The sequence below is a fragment of the Engystomops pustulosus genome, chromosome 6 (genome assembly GCF_040894005.1).
Source record: "Engystomops pustulosus chromosome 6, aEngPut4.maternal, whole genome shotgun sequence".
Taxonomy (NCBI): Eukaryota; Metazoa; Chordata; class Amphibia; order Anura; family Leptodactylidae; genus Engystomops; species Engystomops pustulosus.
In genome coordinates, this window is record NC_092416.1 from 95,149,714 (window position 1) to 95,174,125 (window position 24,412).

General features: G+C 38.8%; 1 protein-coding gene across 1 annotated transcript; it reads right to left on the minus strand.

Moving 5' to 3' along the window:
* Positions 1-5,772: 5,772 nt before the first annotated feature.
* Positions 5,773-24,147, minus strand: LOC140064029 (neuronal pentraxin-2-like). The gene is made up of 5 exons (XM_072110431.1): positions 23,013-24,147; positions 18,100-18,292; positions 9,122-9,369; positions 8,366-8,545; positions 5,773-7,481 (listed from the first exon to the last, which is right to left on the minus strand). Exons 1-5 carry the CDS (start codon positions 23,931-23,933, stop codon positions 7,272-7,274), a joined length of 1,752 nt encoding a protein of 583 aa, XP_071966532.1. The 5' UTR covers positions 23,934-24,147; the 3' UTR covers positions 5,773-7,271.
* Positions 24,148-24,412: the final 265 nt, after the last annotated feature.

Below are 24,412 nucleotides of genomic sequence, written 5' to 3' on the forward strand. Positions count from 1 at the left end.
AAGAATGGCAGAGGATGAACAAAATTTGTTGCATCATACCAAAGAAGACTCATGGCTGTACTATATCAAAAGTTACCTCTACTCAATACGGAGCAAAGGGTCTGAAGATCTATGGCCATGTAGTATTTCAGTTTTTCTTTTTTTTCTCTCAAGGGTGCAGTGTGAACATTAATAAGCAGAAAAAAAAGTTTTTTTTGATCTTACCAATTGGCTGCAATGAAACAAAGAGTGATGAAAGCATAGAATCTAGACGGGTAGTCTTCCGGGGGATACATCACCCACTCTATGGACCATTTAGTCCTTGCCTGGATGCAAAGTAGAAATTAACTCATCGTGTGATGAGTGAATGCTGAGTTGCATTTAAAGAATACCATCCCTACTGTGAAGCATGGGGATGGCAACACAATGCTTTGGGGCCGTTTCTCTGCAAAGGAACCTGGACAACTGATTTGTGTATATGAAAGGATAAATAAGGCCATGTATCGTGAGAATTTGAGTGCAAACCTCCTTCCACCAGCAAGGTGAAATGTGTTTGGTTCTTTCAGCATGACAATGATCTCAAGCATACTGCAAGTGCAATGAAGATGTGGCTTTGTAAGTAGCATTTCAAGATCCTGAAGTGGCCTAGCCCTGTCTCCAGTTCTCAATCCCATAGAAAACCTTTGGAGGGAGTTGAAAGTCTATATTGTCCAGTGACAGCCAAAACGTCACTGCTCTAGAGGAGATCTGCATGAAGGAATGGGCCAACATACCAGCAACAGTGTGTGCCAACCTTATGAAGACTTACAGAAAACATTTTTCCTATATATATAACAAATTATTGAGATGAACTTTTGTTATTGACAAAATACTTATTTTCCATCATAATCTGCAAATACATTCTTTAAAAATCAGTCAATGTGATTTTCTTATTTTGTCTTGCATGGGGTCTACCTGATGTCAATTGCAGGACCTCTCTCATCTTGTTAAGTGGGAGAACTTGTACAATTAGTGGCTGACCAAATACTTTTTTCTCAAGTGTATCTTGACAACATTATTGTTTATTGAAAGACCTACGAGGAGCATCTTCACCATCTGGCTGAAGATCCATCTACTTCAAATTGCAACCCAGCATGAGCTGAAAGTTAAGCTATCCATCACCTGCTTCAACCCAGTAGTGAGTGGCAATGGAAAACAGCCAGATGCTGATTAGATTGCAACTGTCTGCATCTGGACTCCCCCAACTACCATCCTAGTTGCCAGCTACTACCAGTGGTTTATCCCAAAATTTGTTCAGCTGCAGCCTGACTGCAGGAACTCCTAAAGAGTTTCCCCAGGGACTATCAGCAGTTCCAAACACCCATAGACTGGAAGTAAGAATGGGAAGCTTTATTCCAGGTGTTAAAGCAAAAACTGACAGAGCCACCGTTGTTGGGATATCCTGATTACAACCTACCTATTGTCCTTTACACTGATGCCAGCAAACTGGGCCTTGGGGCTGTTTTCTTCAAGATGGGATGGAGAGTTATTGCTTACACCAGCTGTTCCTTGGGGAGCCTGAACAAAACTACAGCTTATTTAAATTGGAGTTTCTGGCGTTAGTCTGGGCAGTGACCGAAAAATTCAAAAATTGCCTGCCAACTTCCTCCTGCATGAAAAATAACCCACTTGCTCAATTGAATACTGCTCGGTTGGGAGCACTTGAGCAGAATTGGGCCTCACATTTGGCTAACTGTCCGTCTGTAACTGTACTGTATTCCTGCCCAGGGCACTGTTTCCTCAACTGAAGTGAAGTGAGAAGACGTCAAGATACAAAATTTTCAGGCAATAAGTCAGATGATTGGAGAATTGATTGAGTACTTTTATAGTGGTCAAATCCCATAGAGTATTTGCTGGCACAGGGCTAGTAGAGAGCTGATCTACCTGTGGGGCCAGAGGAAGACTTTGGTCCTGCAACAGGACCTGTTGTTGAGGAGGACGCTAGACTCTATTATCTACAAGGGACGCAAAGATAGTGTGAGACATGTATCATGACCAGTCTGTTCACTTTTGGGCTCACAAGACCAAGGCTGCCATAAAAAGACATTTTTACTGAGCCAACATGAAAATCGACATCGAAACCAGGTGCCGAGAGTGCCTTTCCTGTGCCATTGCTAGAGTGGAGTAACATAAACAGTGGGCTACTCTTTACCCCATTGTGAGCTAGGGTTCTCTAGAAATTGTGGCAGTCGATCATGTAAAGCTTGAGGCCAGTCAGTCAGATCGAGAAGGACTAGAACAAATAGAAGCAGGACTTTGAACATCATGTCTGTATGGAGTCGCTACTTCCTGGAGATCAGGTATGACTTAGGAACTTCCCCTAATAAGTAAGATGGGCAGTGGGAGCATGAGCCATACCTAGTTAGGGACAGTCTGCCACCTGAAGTCTACGAGATTTCAAGAGAAGACCGTCCAACACAGAAATGTCTTCGATCTTCTAGACCGCTGCCAGTGTTTCCTGTCCAGGTGTCCTCTTCCAGGGACTCATTTTGCTTCAAAACCCCCAATATTTTCTGGGGTTAATTGTTGCACAGATCTGGATGATCATTTCCACTCCTGCAAGTTCTCGTCCAGAGAGGCTGCCTTCTTGGTCACTGTCACCCCTACTGGTGACCATCGGTGATGACTCTACACTGCAGGCTTCCTGACTCTGAGGTGCCCAACTCTTTGATTCCAATACCCCGCTTTGAGAACGATGATGAGCAACCAGAGGTACCAACTCAGCAACTCAACCGCAGGTCTCAGAGGAGACAAAAGAAAAGTCTCCTGCCTACCCACAGGAGTGGGAACTCTCCCAGCGATTGGGCTGAAGCCCACATCAGGTACTATTATTATTCATTAACTGTTTTCTTTACAGGTTGGGCTGAATCACTATTCCCCTTTGTTCATAAACCAGATACTTTTCAGACTTCTCCTTGTTAAACTACTGTAGTTCTAACTGCCTATGCTGGATGCAGGGTGGATTTGCTAATGAACATTGCAAAGAACTTTGCCACTTGTCACAGAGGAATGTAATGTTGCCCCTGTTCACCGGTTGTTTTAAAGTTTACACCTCTTTTCGCTGTTAGGACTGTGCCCAATGTTTCTAGAAATAGCAGAAGACTTTGTTCCAGCATCTTCCCCAGGCCAGTGCATCATTTGTACAGTTCTGAATTTTTCTATCATATCATAAAGTTTCAAAATATCTGCCTCTCCTCATAGTACTTTGAAAAATATTTGAACTTCTTCACAGACCTTTTGCCGTCTATATTTTATTTCCAGTTATACTCAGCTTTCATAATGACCTTACATAGCTGTAGGAATTAGCCTGCGCTAAACTTCTTATCTAGATCTACCAAGACAACAGACTTCTAAGATTGTTTCCTTAGCGCTGAGAACCTTTCTCATTGCTTACCTCATTTAACCCTCTATATAATAAATATGTAAAACTCTTAGACTGGAGCATCCCTTACACTGTGGTTTGTGTAGCAGGACTGAACTACCAAGCACATGGTTAACCAGAAATATACAATGGCTTACCTGTATTCATTACTTTGACCTTGTCTTTGTTAGGAGATGACATCAGTACTGATCCTCTTGTTAATGAGATGATCAGCAAAGGCTAAAACCAGCTTGTTAAGTGATCAGTGATCCTACAGATAACATTTCAGAGTCACTCATCAAGCACTGACAATTTTGAAAGATATAAACTAAACCGAAGCAATATTGAATTTTGGTTTTGTGTGGTTCAATTTTAATGTGTCTCTGTAGAAAGCTTTTACAATATATAAACAAAGCTGCAAATTCCCTGGCATTTAACCCCCCTCCCCCAGCCATCCCTGCCAAGATTTGTCTTTCATGGCTGCTGCAATAATGTGCCTGAGTACCCTTTATATTGGCAGTCAATCATAGACCTCTGGATTCTACAGAAAATGACCACTGGACTCACTGACCATCTTCTGCGGTGCAGTGGGGTTTATATGAATCTCATCACTGCAGCCAAACAGAATGACAGGGAGGAACGGTGCAGCATTACTGCAAGTGATTGGGAATTGAAACTGGCTTTTCCTATTTTATCAATGTCTAGCAATGTCTACCTTTTTTAATATTTCTTAAAACTCCCTTAAGGTGTATTTATACACTGAAATTTGTTGCATAACTTATTATTCATAATCTATGAGATATCATTAACCAAAGATCAGACTATATCTACAGCCTATGGGCCCAGCATTTTATCTAAACTGTTAACTAAATAATTGTATATTATAGAACATGCATTTATTCCACTATGTTTGATATATTAAGAAACTTGTATTACCTTTTTTGTTGGGGAGAATGGGAAAAAAAGGTCATTCCTTTGTTGCTTTTTGGTTCCTTTTCTGGCATTCATCATGAGGCGTAATTGACATATAACTTTAGTCCGGGTGAGGCAATCAAGATTTTGTTTTATGATTTACCATGTTTACAATATAAAAACATATAATGAGACAATTTTTTTCTCAATCATACAGTTGAATGATATCCTTCGCCTAACCAGTGCCCTACTGGAATGCCTATGACCCACCATATGATCCATTCTTGGATCCAACCGCTGTAAATCCACAAGGAAAAAATTATCTGACATTCATTTGCAAATCCTTAAACATAGTCAACAATGTTTGTAGTAGCTTGCTTTAGTACTCTTTGCCTCATTTCATCATGGATATGTTGGCCCCTGTTATGAACCTGTCGAGTAGGACAGGAGCTGTGGGCCCACTACAAGTCTGATCATACCTGAGGAGGAACAAGTTTTTATTCATAATTGTAGTGGCTGAAGGCAATGTATTCTTATTTACCTTAAATAAGTCATTACCCCCATGTCTAAAATCAGTTTTTCTATTCACTAAGATACTATGATATTACAGGAAAGTTACTGTAAAAGCATCTGAAATACATCTGACCTTTGTGACGAATATCTCTCAATGTTGTGCATGCTCCATTTTTTGAAGAAGTCTTATAAGGCAGTAATACAGTTGTGCAAGGCATTACATTAATGTAGGGTTTGAATGTACATCACTAGATCACTATGTTAAGAAGAATGTTCTGAAATATGCACTTCCTTAAAATGTTAGACTGACATTGTGGTCTAATTGTCTGCTCTTACTGGAACTTAATTAAATCAGGAAACCACAATGAGAACATTTTCTATACAAGAACAAAAAGACAAAAATACAGAATGTTAATTGTGTGAGGAAACTTTTTTTGATCAGTAATGAATATTAAAAATAAACTTTTTTTTGATGGTGGGATGTTTTTCACTATAGTGTCAGGATCTGAGGACCAGTGGGACAAGTTACAAAATTTATAATTCTCCAATTGCAATCATTTTATTTAAAAGTTTATTTCTGGCAATCATGTTTTTGGAATTGCATAGTTATAACCTGGGAATATGTTTAGATGTATGGCTTGTAACAATACAATATTAAACAAGGACAACCATGTTTGGTGACATATGCTACTCTAGAAGGAGGAGAAGAATGTTACACCAATGTGAACATTTTTTTTCCTGATGGACTGAAATAGATTTTTTAATTAGACATTTCCTAGAGCTCTCTGATCTTTAAAAACTCCCATTTCCCTATGAAAGGGTGAAATTATAATGGAAAATACATTATAATCAATAATCAATCAATCCAATAATAATCACATATGAAATTAATCCAATTATGAAAACACAGTCTACTATTTTCACCATGAAATACTAATGGTTGCTGATGACAGAATGAAAACAGGCAATTTTTGTCAATGCTTTTATCACATTGCAATGGACATCAAGTAAGAAGTTCTCAGTATATAAACACATACACAGCGATACAGGTTGCTATGGTAGAGAAATAATAAAATACACACACATTAACAAAACAGTATAATCAGTGTTAACAATATACAACACATGGATATGATCCTCCACATTCAGCATAAACAGGAAGATGGTCACCAGCAGTTGTTGAACTGGTATTTATATTCATGTACATCATGCTCTGAAATGATCTGCAGGATTCAAGAAACATCACATAAAATACACCTGCTTAAAGAATATATACACATAGAAAGCATTCAGCAGCCACACTAAACATACAAATAACTAAATATGAATAGAAGTGCAAACCATGCAAAATAAAAATGGTAAGATAAAGAATGCATTAGCAATAAAAATAACATATAAAGTTTTGCTTATTCTTGTGAGAAACAAATGCTCATTTAAATAAGATTCGTATGATGAATGTGGTTAAAGCTTAGGAGAGGTGCCTATGTATCTGATATGTATATGTGTAGCTGGTATATTTAGTGTATACATGGTCTATTTCTAATGATAAAGAAATAATGTAGCAGTTTTCAATAAAAATATGTCTGCTCCTCTCTCATCTGAACTCAAAATAAATTAAAGGATATGGCAATGATTAGATATAAAACATGCACCAAGGTAAGTGAAGAGTGGCTTAAAACAGAATAAGGCCCCTTTCACAAAAGCCTTGCAGAGTTTGATGACAGTTTCATCAGAAATTGGTCAGAAGATGAAAAAAATTTGGATCAGTTTTTACAATGTTTGCACGTGCATGCAACTTGAGTGAAAACAGACCGATTACTGTGTGTCGTATGGTTTCTATGGGTAGTGAAAAATGCATTGCACTTGCATGTATCTCAAAATGCAATGCTTTTTTGATTTTGTATTGAACGCCTCCTGTAAGTTTTACACAGGTGAAATAAATTGTTGTCTGACAAAAACCCACTGAATGCAATGGATGAAAGCCCAATGCAAGTCGTGCACATCAGAAACACAAGCAGAAGACGTGTGGAGAATGCTTATGTGAAAGGGGCCTAACAAGCACCTGTTAACAGCTATAAAAGGTGTGCTGCCACCTTAATTCAATCTAATAAAACATCTTTATGCCCATTCCAGATAGGTGTCACTTCAGCACCCACCACAGGATATTCTGGAGGCTACAAGATGAACTATTATCTGCATAACTTCTGAGTACCCTGAGGTTTATTTTGAGTGTAGTGTAGCTGATGCAAACCACAGGACATCTACAAAGTTTCACACACTATTATAAAGAAAGCAACAACATATGATCAAAAAGCAGTATTAAAGAAAATGACATCAACAATGCATGGGGAAAATTGTACACAATAATTTCTACTCCATTTGAATCATTAGTCATTGGGGTATTGGGAACCCATTCCATGCCTGGGTTCCATTTCAGAGCATGCTGAGTGTGAAGGGGCTCCTCATGTCAATGACAAGAGTTGAAAGGGAGTTTGGTAACACCACCATGAAGCTCCATGGATGACTCTGTCCATTCTATGACATCACCAGTTGAGTGAGCAGCACAGGTTGCCAGCTTGTAAATCTCACTAGGAGTTAAGATATGGCTCCACATGTTAAAGTCAGAAATTTCTCCCACAAAAGCTTGTGTGGCATCAAATCTTCCTCCCAATGTGTCCTAATTATTCAAAACACAATACATCAAATGTTAAGTACACTGCATAAATGTGCATATGTGTATACATGAAATGTGTATACATAAAATACAATAAGGTATAAGGTAAATTTTAGCAAATCCAACAACTATATCATGTGTGATCAGTAGGTGTTTAATATTTAGTACCTGCAACAACATGGGGGCTGTAAAATGGACACATTAGATGCATGGCCATACTTGCCACTCGACACCTGGGGCACGATGCCTTGGGCGGACTGCAGGTGGGGGTTATAGGGGGATGCTGAGCCAAATAATATTTGTTTCTCCTATCGGTGGCATGTTGAGTGTTGTCAGGAACAGACACCGGGCTCATCCGCAAGGCACTTGCTCCACACACTATTCTGATTTTCCACAAACACACCTGGTTCTTCAGGCAGCCATTAATACATGACTTCACGTGTTTCATATATTTAATAGCAATCGGAAGTTAATGTTTCATACTAGAGTAGTAGTAACACTAAATGTGGCGCAACTCCAGGGTACAGAGCTGCTCTCTTCTAGTAAAGTGCCTGGGGTTATGGGTATAAGTGTTAGCTTGATGGTACCAATAGGGTGCGTAAGCAATGAGAGTGCATAGGGCAGCATCAACACTAAATATGGTCCTTATTATATGTAATGTATGTAATAACGTAAAACTTTATGTAGTGAGGTCAAGTATGTGAATACTGCAAGGTATTCCTTACATTGTATAAACAGTAAGTGAAAGGAGGGCCATATATTTTCTTAGTTCAGTGAATACTTATTTATCAGATGAAAAAAATAAAACCAAGCTTTTAAAGAGTCTATTGGAAAACTGATTGTTTTATAGATTCTATATGTTAATATAATTTCAAAAATCTTTTTACCTGTTCTTGCCCCAAAACAAATATTCCACCAGGTTTTATTGGGTGCCAAGGTGCTAAGTTTTCACCATTTCCACGTCTTACACCATCCAGATATGACTCCCATAATCCATCCCTGGAAGACCATGTGACGCATATATGGTGCCATTTAGCATCATGAATGGCTAATGGTAAAGTTGCAGCCTGCACATATAAAGTACACAAATTAAGCACCCAGTAATTTGAGAAACTGTGACTTTTTATCATTTACACAGTAAAGGTATCATTACACAATTGGGCTTTTACAAATATTTTTTTTTACTTTAGTATGCTCCTTGGTATCATAACGAGTGAATATGGCAGGGTTGCTATGTACTGCATATCCTCATTTAAGAACTGCATACAGGAAACCACAGATAAATTAAAGGCAGAAAACTTCAAAAAGCCCCAGTGAGAGTCAAAGTTAAAATAACTCTGCAAATTCCAGCATCCAATGAGCACTAAGTAAATGTTAAAACATCTTTGGAGCAAGAGATTTCACTTCCTAAAAATGATATTTCTAGTTTTGTTCATAGATTATTAAAAATCACACAAAAAGTATGAAAATAAATATCGATTTTATGTTTCCTTTTTCCTATGAATCCTGTGAGTTAAAAATAGTAATTTTAAGATTGAAACGTATTCGTAACTTTTTGTAGACACCAATCCATAATAGAAAAAACTGTAATTTCTTCAAATTATAATTTCTTCAAAAATATAGTAGATGCAACCAGTTATTACCTTATCATTTATAAGCAGTTCCATTGGGTTATTTCCCCACTCAATCAGCACCACTTCATTGGCCTGTCCTGGAACAGAATATGAAAAAGGTGTGCCCACACCAGGAGATGAATTGGACTTCAACCACAAGCAGATGGTGAATGCAAAGATCTCGTGATGAAGTGTTCTTTTGACCTTGGCATACATATAACTTGTTCTGAGAGGGAAACTGACTCTGAAATCATTAGATTTCTTGTCTGTTTTATGTCCTATTGGAATGAGATATGAAATAAGAAAGAGTGAATTTGCTATTCGCACTTTAAACATAAAAACATATTTAATGATTAACCACAACAGAAGTGTTACAATTACTAATAAAACATTGCATTATGACCTACTTTACTGAAAAAAAAAACAGGTAAAGTGAGCTTCTAAAGTACAAAACAGTACACAGTTTTAGCCTTCAGGATACGGCAACCATTAGGAGGATACGTAATTTATAAATATATATATATATATATATATATATATATATATACATATATACACTCACCGGCCACTTTATTAGGTACACCATGCTAGTAACGGGTTGGACCCCCTTTTGCCTTCAGAACTGCCTCAATTCTTCGTGGCATAGATTCAACAAGGTGCTGGAAGCATTCCTCAGAGATTTTGGTCCATATTGACATGATGGCATCACACAGTTGCCGCAGATTTGTCGGCTGCACATCCATGATGCGAATCTCCCGTTCCACCACATCCCAAAGATGCTCTATTGGATTGAGATCTGGTGACTGTGGAGGCCATTTGAGTACAGTGAACTCATTGTCATGTTCAAGAAACCAGTCTGAGATGATTCCAGCTTTATGACATTATCCTGCTGAAAGTAGCCATCAGATGTTGGGTACATTGTGGTCATAAAGGGATGGACATGGTCAGCAACAATACTCAGGTAGGCTGTGGCGTTGCAACGATGCTCAATTGGAACCAAGGGGCCCAAAGAGTGCCAAGAAAATATTCCCCACACCATGACACCTCCACCACCAGCCTGAACTGTTGATACAAGGCAGGATGGATCCATGCTTTCATGTTGTTGACGCCAAATTCTGGCCCTACCATCCGAATGTCGCAGCAGAAATCGAGACTCATCAGACCAGGCAACGTTTTTCCAATCTTCTACTGTCCAATTTCGATGAGCTTGTGCAAATTGTAGCCTCAGTTTCCTGTTCTTAGCTGAAAGGAGTGGCACCCGGTGTGGTCTTCTGCTGCTGTAGCCCATCTTCCTCAAAGTTCGACGTACTGTGCGTTCAGAGATGCTCTTCTGCCTACGTTGGTTGTAACGGGTGGCAATTTGAGTCACTGTTGCCTTTCTATCAGCTCGAACCAGTCTGCCCATTCTCCTCTGACCTCTGGCATCAACAAGGCATTTCCGCCCACAGAACTGCCGCTCACAGGATGTTTTTTTTTTCCGGACCATTCTCTGTAAACCCTAGAGATGGTCGTGCGTGAAAATCCCAGTAGATCAGCAGTTTCTGAAATACTCAGACCAGCCCTTCTGGCACCAACAACCATGCCACGTTCAAAGGCACTCAAATCACCTTTCTTCCCCATACTGATGCTCGGTTTGAACTGCAGGAGATTGTCTTGACCATGTCTTATGCCTAAATGCACTGAGTTGCCGCCATGTGATTGGCTGATTAGAAATTAAGTGTTAACGAGCAGTTGGACAGGTGTACCTATTAAAGTGGCCAGTGAGTGTATATATATATATATATATATATATATATATATACCGGTATATATATATATTTGTTTTGTTGTTATATCATGGAAATACTATTCTCAAAGATATGTTTTTGCATCTTTTATGCACCTCCACCATTAATTATTTCATATGCTGTCCCTCCACGATTAACTATTTCATAAGCTGCCCCTCACCATTAATTATTTCATATGCTGCCCCTCCACCATTAATTATTTCATATGCTGCCCCCACCATTAATTATTTTATATGCTGCCCCGCACCATTAATTATTTCATATGCTGCCGCTCCAGGATTATTTATTTCATATGCTGCCCCCATCATTAATTATTTTATATGCTGCTCCTCCATGATTAATTATTTCATATGCTGCCCCTCCACCATTAATTATTTCCTATGCTGCCCCTCCACCATTAATTATTTCATATGCTGCCACTCCACCATTAATTATTTCATATGCTGCCCTCCACCATTAATTATTTCATATGTTGCCCCCACCATTAATTATTTCATATGCTGTCCCCACCATTATTTAATATGCTGACCCCCACCATTAATTATTTCCCATGCTGCCACTCCACCATTAAATATTTTATATGCTGCCCCTCCATCATTAACTATTTCATATGCTGCCCCCCCCATCATCAATTTTTTCCTATGCCGCCCCCACTATTAACTATTTCCTATGCTGTCCTCACCATTAATTATTTCATATAATGCCCCTCCACCATTAATTATTTCCTATGCTGTCCCTCCACCATTAATTATTTCCTATGCTGCCCCTCAGCATTATTTATTTCATATGTTGCTCCTCCACCATTAATTATTTCCTTTGCTGCCCCTCCACCATTATTTATTTCATATGCTGCCACTCCATCATTAATTATTTCATATATTGCCCGCCACCATTAGGTATTTCATATGCTGCCCCCACCATTATTTCATATGCTGCCCCCCACCATTAACTATTTTATATGCTGCCCCTCCACCATTAATTATTTCATATGCTTCCCCCCACCATTAATTATTTCCCATGCTGCCACTCCAACATTAAATATTTTATATGCTACTCCTCCACTATTAATTATTTCCTATGCTACCACTCCGCCATTAATTATTTCATATGCTGCCCCCACCATTATTTCCTATGCTGCCCCTCCACCATTTATTATTTCCTATGCTGCCCCCACCATTAATTATTTCATATGCTGCCCCCCACATTAATTATTTCATATGCTGCCCCTCCACCTTTAATTATTTCATATGCTGCCCCCCCCACAATTAATGATTTCATATGCTGCCCCACAATCTTTAATTATTTCATATGCTCCCCCACCACCATTAATTATTTCATATGCTGCCCCTCCACCATTAATTATTTCATATGCTGCCCCCCCCCCCACAATTAATTATTTCATATGCTGCCCCACAACCTTTAATTATTTCATATGCTGCCCCCACCATTATTTCATATGCTGCCCCACCACCATTAATTATTTCATATGCTGCCCCTCCACCATTAATTATTTTATGGTACCCCCACCATTAATTATTTCCTATGTTGGACCTCATAATTAATTATTTCCTATGCTGCCCCACCATTAATTATTTCCTATGCTGCTCCTCACATTAATTATTTCCTATGCTGCTCCCCACAATTAATTATTTCCTATGCTGCTCCCCACCATTAAGTATTTCCTATGCCGACCCCATAATTAATTATTTCATGTATTAGAGTCCCCAGCTGCCACAATCTTTTTATTGCACTTAAAAAAAAAATCCTATACTCACCTCTGGCAGTGGCTCCCGCGTCTTCTTTCTTCTGGCTGCTGCCGGACAGGAAGGGGTGCGCATCCAGGTTCAAAGAGTTATGTGTGCCGGGGTTTTCTTCCAGCCACATCACTCTACCTGTGGTAATAGTGCTTGAGTGGCTGTTTCTGGTGGCATCGAGCACTATACAGTGAAGTGCAGGAGCTTCTTGTCCGGACAGACGGCGGCCCCTGTCCGACAAGCGCTGGATGTAATGGATTGGACAAGGATTGGCGTCCTCGTGGAGTTACTTGTGATATGCGCATTTTTTATCTACATATGTGAGTAGAATTGGAAATAAAAGTTTTAAAAGTTTGAAACTGTCTACACTATATCTGGATATATCTCTTATATGCAGTGAGTGGAGGAGACTAAAACAGGAGTGAAAATATTGACGGTTTCTGGTCTGAATGGTGACTTATCCCTGAAAGTGATCCCTTGTGTTTGGTGCACAAATAAGGAGGAAACGTGCATGGATCGTCATTTTTGTTTTTGTTTTTGAGCTCCGGTCACAAAAAGAGTTTTTATTCTACTGGATGTAATGGAGCCCGGATAAAAACTGCGGCCGCATAAGTGGGCCGTAGTTTGGGGACCCCTGGCTTAAGGTGTTAAATGGCCATGATTGTAGTAAACAACATTTAAGGACATTGCAGCAGTATATGCAAGGTTCCTGTCCAATTGTAGAAGTTCTTTCTCTCAGCCTGTGCAATCACCACAGTGGTACAGTACACCATGTTGCATTAAAGCTGTCCTAAGTGTACTATACCATCAGCTGCGGCAATTGTTTTAAGGGGTTTTCCCATTAAAGAAAATCTCAAATTTCAATCGCTTATTGATGTTTACATAATACAGATGATTTTTAACCCCTTACTTTACAATTTTTTTGCTGTTTTGGCTCCTATCACTTCCAAGGCTGGTTGTGTAAGATTCCAGAGTGTGGGCGGGAACTCTCTAAGCAGACACATTATAATCCCTCTAGTCTTTTTAGATGCTGTGTGCTGACAATGTGCTTAAATTATCAGGGTCCAGTTTTATATACACTTTCATTTAGCTTCTACTTCTTCATTCTACTAGTATCTGGCACAGAAAAAGAGAGATGAGACAGATCAGAGATAAGATTATGAGATACATGAGATGTACACTCACCTGCCACTTTATTAGGTACACCATGCTAGTAACGAGTTGGACCCCTTTTTGCTTTCAGAACTGCCTCAATTCTTCATGGCATAGATTCAACAAGGTACTGGAAGAATTCCTCAGAGATTTTGGTCCATATTGACATGATGGCATCACACTGTTGCCGCAGATTTGTCGGCTGCACATCCATGATGCGAATCTCCCGTTCCACCACATCCCAAAGATGCTCTATTGGATTGAGATCTGGTGACTGTGGAGGCCATTTGAGTACAGTGAACTCATTGTCATGTTCAAGAAACCAGTCTGAGATGATTCCAGCTTTATGACATGGCGCATTATCCTGCTGAAAGTAGCCATCAGATGTTGGGTACATTGTGGTCATAAAGGGATGGACATGGTCAGCAACAATACTCAGGTAGGCTGTGGCGTTGCAACGATGCTCAATTGGTACCAAGTGGCCCATAGAGTGCCAAGAAAATATTTCCCACACCATGACACTACTACCACCAGCCTGAATCATTGATACAAGGCAGGATGGATCCATGCTTTCATGTTGTTGACGCCAAATTCTGACCCTACCATCCGAATGTCGCAGCAGAAATCGAGACTCATCAGACCAGGCAACGTTTTTCCAATCTTCTACTGTCCAATGTTGACTAGCTTGTGCAAATTGTAGCCTCAGTTTCCTGTTCTTAGCTGAAAGGAGTGGCACCCGGTGTGGTCTTCTGCTGCTGTAGCCCATCTGCCTCAAAGTTCGACATACTGTGCGTTCAGAGATGCTCTTCTGCCTACCTTGGTTGTTTCCGCCCATAGAACTGCCGCTCACAGGATGTTTTTTCTTTTTTGGACCATTCTCTGTAAACCCTATAGATGGTTGTGCGTGAAAATCCCAGTAGATCAGCAGTTTCTGAAATACTCAGACCAGCCCTTCTGGCACCAACAACCATGCCACGTTCAAAGGCACTCAAATCACCTTTCTTCCCCATACTGATGCTCGGTTTGAACTGCAGGAGATTGTCTTGACCATGTCTACATGCCTAAATGCACTGAGTTGCCACCATGTGATTAGCTGATTAGAAATTAAGTGTTAACGAGCAGTTGGACAGGTGTACCTAATAAAGTGGCCGGTGAGTGTACATGACATTCTCAGCTACAAACACTCACTGTCAGATTTGATTTGCCTCTCCCCCCTCCCCTGCATAAAGACCTTATCTGTCTGTAGTTTGTCTGTAGTTTGTAGCTTTACTCTCCTAATGATACTTCTGTTGTTTGCCTTGTTTGCTGGCAGGAAGCGAGTGTGTGTCTGTCTGAGTGGAACTGGAATGCAAGGGTGGGGGCTTGTGGCAGAGAGCAGCTCAGCGTAGCATCAGACAGTAGAACAGAAGATACAAGGTCGTGTCCAGGAGCAACCAAAATTAAGTACACCAAGACTGATAAAGACAGGTTTGACTTAAATCTGTGAAAATTATGTATTTATGTTAATGACATTGAATTAGACAATGGGGCAGGTTTATCAAGCTGTCTAAATATTCAGTCATAATATTTCTAGTTGCCCATGGCAACCAATCACACCTCCCCTTTGAAATATTCATGAGCACTGGTAAAATTAAAGCTGTGATTGGTTGCTATGGGCAACTAGAAATATTCTGACCTTCAGACAGCTTGATAAATCTGCCCTAATGTGTTATTTTGTTTTCCTGAGTACATTTTAGAATCTTGTCTTTGTGGGAATACCCCTTTTTTGCAGTTCAAACTCTACTGCGGATGGAGACCTTACTTTAGTGATTCATTGCTCCAATGAGCAAGATGGAATTCACAGATATTTCTGAGTAAAAGGCAGTTTAGGAAGGAAGGAGGTAGACGTAAAAGAGCCAAAGTAAGGCTTAGTTCAAACAAGTGTTCTTCAGGTTCTGTTGAATCTTCTGTTGTTAAGATCCTAGAAAATAGTGCAGTCACCAGCATTTTTTATGCAAGTGCAATACAAGATAATCTTCAGTATATTGAAGTTAATGGGGGAACTGAATTTTGCTCCAATAAGATATATTACAAATTTTCTTGTAGTTACTTGTACTATTGATTTAGGCAATGTGTTCTATGAAAAGTAAGCGACTATGGAAGGATGCAGATTTTGGGACATATCTCTATATTTCAAAAGACATAACTTTTCATTTTTTTTAATCAACATAGCCCTGTTTATACTCTTTTTTTTGTATGTGCTTTTTTCAATGCCGCCATGTCGGCATACACAGAATGTTTTGTTAATTTTAAAAAAAAATATGCAGTACAAATAACGTAATCATCTTTTTTTTTTCTACCAACAATTCTGTGCAAGCTTGTTTTTTGCAAGGTGATCTGTTGTTTTCATTTATGCAATACTTTATAATTGTTAATGGCTTTTTAAGCAGAAAAAATACAGATTGTGTATATATTTTTTGTTTTTATCACCAATGGGAAACTGTTTTTAAATTGCAAATTTATAACTTTATTCTGACTCATTTCAGCATTGATAATGGAAGTGTGTAGAGACTTAAAGGCCAAGCATGCTTGTGTTTGCAGGATTGGATAAGGAAAACTTTGCCTCTTTGCTACCTTGTAAGTTAGCACCATTAAAATCAAGGATGACTATCAAGCAGCCTTAAGACATGATGGGGTAGTAAAGCCAAATCAGTAACTACAAGGTAGTACAATAGCTACAAGGATATTGAGAAGTGCTGTCTACAGCTGGGTACTTTTTAGTTCCTGAATAGAGAACTGGTTTGGCTTTAATCCTGTATCATCTCATTAGGCTTCTCGAAAGGACTGCTGGATGTTTAAGGAGCTGCCTTACAAGCTAGCAAAATAGGCATTTTTTTTCTTTTTCCCATCCTGGAAAAACTAGTTGCATTGTAAGTGAATTTATCTTCTCTAGCTATGAGCAGCACATTCAAATTGAAAGTAACATTGGGGATATTTATTATGCCTTATTATGCCAAAAAACTGCTAGAGAAGGCATGTAAAAATTCCAGAGCGTCTTAGTAGATCCAGCTGCCGTGCACCACCAGGAGCAAGGGGGATTTTAAGACTGTTGTGCAAGACAACGGCCTTAACAAATCCTCCCATTGTACTCTTGAAGCAGTTTCAGAATGCCTTTAAAAGTGATCTTTCAAGCATTTGTGTTTTTTAATTTCTTGCAGTCTATGGAAAACTCCACAAATGATCAAAAACACCCACAACAAATTAAAAAAATCTGGTGCTGGTGTTGTTTTCTTCAAAAACATTAAACAAGGGTGAAATCCTTATCATTCTCTTCCTCCTTCCTCCCTCTACCTTCCCTTATAAAGCCGTGTCTGACCCATTTGCTCCAAGCAAATGTCTGCCAGTTCATGTTTTCAGGGGTGAGGCAGGAGTAAGAACTAGTAGAGCAGAGAGGATCCAGGTATATTTTTAACACCTTTTAAAAGTGTATAAGAACATTCATGTCAGCATAGTGGTCTATGAGAACCTGCCATTAGGTATAAAATGTGTGATGCTGATGACAGGTTCCCTTTGAGACATTCAGCTAGATAAAATTTTGCTCTATTGATCCTTAACATTTCTTTAATAATATATTAAATTAGAGTGCCTTGTGCTTAAAGGGGTATTCCGGGAATATAAACGTCTGATACAAAAACCCATAATGCTATAAATAAATGAATGTAACAAAACTTAATGTCATTAGTCACAAAATGTAGCTTAAATAGTTTGATGTTATGATTCACAAAATTTTATGGCCTCTCTAAAGTTATCACCAAGATGGCTGCCACTGGAAACTACAAGTCCCAAGATCCTTTAGTTCTCAGTAACTCCTCCTACCTCTTATGCTCTGCTCCCAGTGATAATCTAACATGTTTTCTTGCTCTGTTACCATAGTAATGATGTGTAACTGCCATCACCACAACACTGGCCATACTGGATGCACTGCAACCAATTTACTACAGCCAAACATAGTGGTGATCACATGACCTTCCCAAGCAGGTGTAGGACATGTGATATGGACATGTGACCAGTGGCCATCTTCTGCCCTGTGTATGCTCTGCAACGTACCGCGCAGAGGAAATAAATGGACTGAGTAAAGGGTCGGTAGCATTTTAATTCTTCATTACAGTCTATGTCCACAACATTTTTCTGCTAACCGGAGAAAAAATTTAAATAACAACTAAATACATATAAGCTTATATTTTAAGGACCCATTTGTATATAAATTATGCTGATTCCTGGAATACCCCTTTAATGTAACTTGGGATAAAATGGCTTTATTTTGCATAAACCTTACCCTTTTCTTTTCCATGAAGTGAACTGTCCAGCTTGTGTCTTCCATGGTCTTCATGTGTTGGGTCATGTTCATGGTCCTTTTCACTGTGATCTGATGTGTTACTTTTTTCATGGAGCTGATGTTCCAAAATGCTGATCTTCTTTTGAAGGGTATCTCTTAAAGATGTTGAAAATAGGGTGGAGTTTCTGTTTCTCTGGTAAAGAGATAAAGGAGAGAATACTTTTCTTATATATTACCTATTCTTCACAGTGTACATATGATTCAGTATGACTGGTGATTTTTATAGGACCTATCATTTTAGGGAACATTATTTCCAAGTTTAGCTCTGATTTCTTGGTTGAATTTCTTCTAATCACCATACCTGTAGACTGATTTCTGTATATATAAGTTGTCCACATTCGATGGGCATGATACCAAAATCCATAATACGTGTTAGACCGAAGCTGGTAGGTGTTAGTCAAGTATATCTGCTATACACATTTATTTAATTCTTAAATTTTTATTTTACTTTTATGTAGTACAATTGCAAAGACAAAGCTTGGAACATAAATCAGTAACAGAGCAATGACAAATGTTATTCCAAATAATAAAGTAACAAATAAACTTATCATAGCTAATGCAAGCAGTGAAAAGGTTCTATATTGAAGAAACTGGAGCAATTTTCACAAATACCAAAGTGCATTAGAAACATTTTACCAGATAGGGATTGTAACATCTATGTCAGATACGTCCTCAACCCGTGTGTGGCACCGCATTGTTCCATGCGCCTAATGCTGTCTATGGGGGACGTATGTAGAGCCGCAAGCTTGTGGCCATATATATGTCCCCCATATGCCCATGTGAATGAACTCTTAGGAGAAGCTGATTTTGTTCAAAACTCAGTTTAAAACTTATGGTTTCCCATAAGTCTTCTGTTCACATTCTCTTCACTACCAGTTATAGTTTACCTTGACCTGCTCCTTACATTGTGAGAGAATCTGTTTGTTATATACTGCCATTTCAAACATGATTTTTGGTACTGCTTTACTAGCTCTGTTGTGACCTGGCTTGTTTTGCCATTCTTCTGTGTTGGGTTATCTGCCTTGTTTCATGTTGCATTTTGGCATACAGAGGAAAACTTTTCTAGTAGTCTACCCTCTAGTTAAGGAGGGCCGGACAGTATGAAGGGAAAGCTGGAAAGTTTGCTTAGCATTAGGGCCCACTGTCACCTGTTAGTTCCCAGAACCTGCATTACAGGGAAGCTACAAAAAAGCTTTGGTTTTGGGGATAAGCAATATGTTTAGTTTCCTAATGGGTTGGAATCCTCCAGACAGGATCTGTGTTGAAGCCAGGGCTGCCAAACCATGTTGTGCGCAAATTTTACTGAGCAGTTCCTTGAGTCTAAAGATGTCATTGACTTTGGCCACACAATGTGAGTGAAACAATTTTATTCAGAGGATCTCCATAATTGGGGTATGAGGTCTTTTGCAGTTGCAAAAAGTTGTACTAAGTTGAATTTGGATGGTCTGCAGGAAGTTTTAAATATAGCCAAGATAACCATATCTGGTGTTAAAAAAGTGGAGAAGAGGATACATAATATTTTTAGCAATCTTCTCTAAGTGGAGATTACATGGCATGCCCACCATGCCGGATATCTACATTTAAGATCTGCATCAGTCACATTGTGAGCATGCAAGAACTCTGGGGTTTTATACCATCAGGTTAGCAGTTTGTAGTCATTTTCTTGGTGACATACAGAGGTAATAAAACCTATGTAAGTGTGAAGGATGTTTTCACTTCTTGCTTTTTCTTGTGATGAAGATACGATAAAAGACTGATAAAGGGTGAAAATATTTCTTGGGAAGTCTAATGCTGGATCAATAAGTTTCTTAAAAACAGCGTGTTCTCTAGAGGTCATCATCATTACAGATAGGAAGTGCAGATGTGTTAAAAGTGCTTAAATAAAGGGGAGTCAGAGAAAGCTTTGTATGGCGTGTTTAGCGAAGACTTCTTGAGCAGATACTCTGTCCACCAAGTTATTTGAGGTTGAAGTATCACCCAGGGCATCCCAAAAGAACTGAGATACAAGATGAAGAAAAGAAGAACCTTGAATGGTAAAAGTGGGGATAAAGAGGCCATGTCCTCCAGATCTCCTGGGCTCCCCTTATTAGACGATCTGGGGTGAATCAAAAATCCTAAGAAAAATGTGGCCCATACACAACTGCCTCCAAGGCAACTATCACATGATTTTTCTGGGGATTAACAAGGGAGAGTCTTCGGTTGAGCTTAATAGCCTTATAATAATCTGAATGATCTGGTCCTCTCATCGTCTTCTTTCCGACCAGAAGGGTATGAGCTAATCTAGATCTTTTCTGTTTCCAAAGAGAGCTGGATGTTAGGCTTTTTATTTGCTGAACAATGAGGGCAGATTGGCAATAGACATCATCTGCATGGTCTACAGTAACTTGGGGAGTATATAAATCTTCAAGTTTTCAGTCCCAATCCAAGAGATCAGTTGGAGATCATAGGATTTAAGCAGTTTGTATTGTAAATATAAGATGCATCTCTTGTAATCTATATACCTAGATGTTTCAATGACCTGCTTCCAACTGCTAATTTTTTAATGTGTCATCTTAGCTAATAACCTGCTCTATCATTCGTTGATTTGGGCCACAAAGGCAGAAAAGGCAAAAATCTACACTGTGCCATATATATATATATATATATATATATATATATATATATATATATATATATATATGGCATTTGATTGTAGACATTAATTTAAATTACCTTCACTGCTATAATCCCCTCCTTCATCTTAGTCCCCATTAAAATACCCCACTTTCTTTAATACCCTAGTGATGTCCACTTTTCTTTAGTCTCCCCACTCATAATACTTTCTTCTCCTTTGGTCTCATATATATATAATATTCCCCTTTTCATTTATACCATCCCCCAACTTATAATGCTCTCCCTTTTTGTAACAATATGGCCTTCATATAATGTGTCTTTAGCAAATCCTCACATTAAACTCTGCAGTGTTCCCCCTTATATTGTGGCCCCCTCTCTTTTTTATTATCTTGTTGCTGTTTCCCTACATCAACCCTCGACTTCTTGTATTCTGTTGTCTCAGCCATTGCGGTGTACTGCTCTGTCTGCTCTGAAAGTTTGGGAAATATGTAGTTGTACTCCTCCCCTGTCTAATTTTGTTGTACTAAAACTGTTTTAACCCATCAATAAATATGGTGTGAGGCATTTAAGAATATGGCCTCAAAAGGTCCACATTAGAGTTTAGCTGTGGGTTTCAATCTAACATTAGGGATATCTTGCGGTATACAGCGGGGTAACTTGAAGGGATATAGCTGAACGTCAGGAGTGGTGGAAATTGAGAGGAGAAGTCCCTTCTTAAATAACAGTTTTTCTAGGTCGGTTTGCAGTTAATATCAAATCAATACCTGTTTGTCTCCACATAATGGCCAGATGGTAGGCGAGAGGGCATTGTACCTGGCTACATGGACATGTGGTACAAAAGGATAGAAACATTCTCATTGTCTATTTTCTACGGGCTGCAACAGGCTATCCTACAAACATTTAAATTTCAGATTTTTCTTCACCCCTGACAGTTACAGAGTATGTTAATAGGTGTGCTGTCTATAAACCACTGTATAGGCTGCACTCCTTTTGCAGTTACATCTAAGAGGCCTATTGCTCTTAGAGCACAACAGATGAAATATGATTTATGTCTATTTCATACATAAAAATCTGATCTGAGCTGTAAAGGTTGAGAAGTGTTAGTGTTTACTCATTGCAGTTTTGTGGGTAGAAATATATGCAACTGTTATCAGAACAGCATTTTCAGAAATCCAAGAACATGCTACAAAGCACCCCGGTCCAGATGCCTGGAACAAATCTTCAGCGCTTCATATCTTCATATGTCTGAGTATGAGCTGAGATAAATAGTTACATGCCAGGGACCCAAGTTATCCTGAGCTCATAAACAATACTTCCTTTTGGTTCTTTATGTTTGGAAAGAACAAATCAGATTTAGGATAGTTTAAAAACCAGAGGTGCATCCAGTGTAAAGAAGGTAGACACCCATCCGGCATATTATATATTCCTCACAGCTAGAATCTATTTTGCAGTGAAAGTCATTAATTATCTTTCCTTTCAAATTATCCTGACTTTGATGCTGAATGTGTTATTTACATATATTTTAGGCATTATGACTCTTCCCATCATAAAAGTGGTATTTTTTTGTTGTGGTTTGAAATAAAATCCAGATATAACTGCCATAATAATTATCTTATAATCCTATAATACCTGTACTATGGCTCCTTACACACAATATTTGTCACAGAACAAATTTAAACCATTTAAAGTAGCATTTTTTCTCTATAACATTTGTAACATGTCTTTTTTACAGTGCTTTTCCAATACTATAAAAATGCCATCCCCCTAAACAAATATACAGCATGTTAATGAATAACTAAGGAATTTTTATAGTCCCTCACATAGGCTATTGTTCATGCGTGGGGTAGGAAAGATAATACATGGGACTGTACATACAAGGATGTTGGCTGTGTAAATTCTCTACTTTACACAGGGAGATATCCTTCAAACATTTTTATGCCTGCTCCAATACTTCTTGTTCATCACATTTGCTGGTTTGTCGGCTGACTGGAGAGTTTACATGGTGAAACTCTGGTTACCTATCCTTCAAATCATACAATATACAGTTTTAGAAATTGAAAAATCTAAGATTTTAAAAAAATAAATAATTTTTTTTAAATATACATATATATATATATATATATATATATATATATATATATATGAAAAATCTAAGATTTTAAAAAAATAAATAATTTTTTTTAAATATACATATATATATATATATATATATATATATCTCAAACTCTAAATACGGATACCTGTAAATGTTCCAGTCTGTCCTTCAGTGATTCCAACATTCTTTCCATTTGAGGAGCAGTAGGTGAAGTCACTTCAGGGTGGTCTTCCATTGTGTTTGGTGGTGTACTTGGTTTGCGATAATGTGAGTCATGTGCTGGCTGTTCCCGGTATTCCCGGTGGGTTAGATGATGGTATTCATGATCTCTTGCATGTCCATGTATGTCGTCATAACCATGAGGATACTCTCTGTCATGGCCATGTTCTCTTTCATGCCTCTCTTCCCATTCATGTCCATGTTCTCTTTTATGTCCTTGTTCTCTCTCATGGCCATGTTCCCATTCATGACCATGTTCTCTTTCATGCCCCTCTTCCCACTCGTAACCATGTTCCCTTTTATGACCATGTTCTCTTTCATGCCCATGTCCACTTTCATGGCCATGTGCACTTTCATGGCCATGTGCACTTTCATGTCCATGTGCACTTTCATGTCCGTGTGCACTTTCATGACCGTGTGCACTTTCATGGCCGTGTGCACTCTCATGTCCATGTGCACTCTCATGTCCAAAAGCTTCCTCATGCCCATGTTCTCTTTCTTTTCCATGCTCTGGAGAATGACCATAACCTTCTTCATGTCCCCTATTATGAGGGTAGCCTTCACAACGGCTAAGTTTCACAGTTAGCTCTCTGATGGTCTCCCTTTGGTCTAGGATTGTTTCCTTCTGGTGAACAACAGTCTCACGGAGATGTAAAATGGTTTCTTTTGCTTCTTCTTGCATGCCTAACCAGTGCCCTCCACCACCTGCACTATGACGCTGCATGTTTGGCTGGCAGTCCATATCTAAAGGCATTGGGGTGCAAACAAATTTTGGAAGAGAATATTCCCCCAAGCAAATGGTATCCAGGAAAGTATACAATAGCACAAAAAGTGAAAAAAGCTTCATTTTTTCTGAGAAATATATCAATTGGAAGGAAGTTGAAATGTAGTCCCTTTTCACTGCCTCTCTGTCTTCCTATGCTTCAGTCGTCCTTCTTAGTTGACAAATGACATTCAAAGGATTTTAAAATCTGATTGGCTGCATTTCTAATGTCACCTCCCTATGTTATGATAAATCCTCTTCTGTTGTTATTCCATTCCGCTCTTGTTCCAGCAACCTGGTCTGCAAATGGCATTAGGAAGCAGGCTAATATCTTTAAATCCTTGCAAGGCCCCACCTCCAATCTAGGTGCCCTACATGCAACCAGAGCAGATGAAAGACTTACTTTAAACATAGTTATTAACTCAGGAGGACTTTAAGGAGATGATGGCCTGATAAACTATTTCTGCCCTGGAACCACTTCCAGACAGTATTAATCCCATATATTTGATGATACAACATATTTCTCTTTGTACCCATTGTTCTCTAATTAGTAACAAAATTCT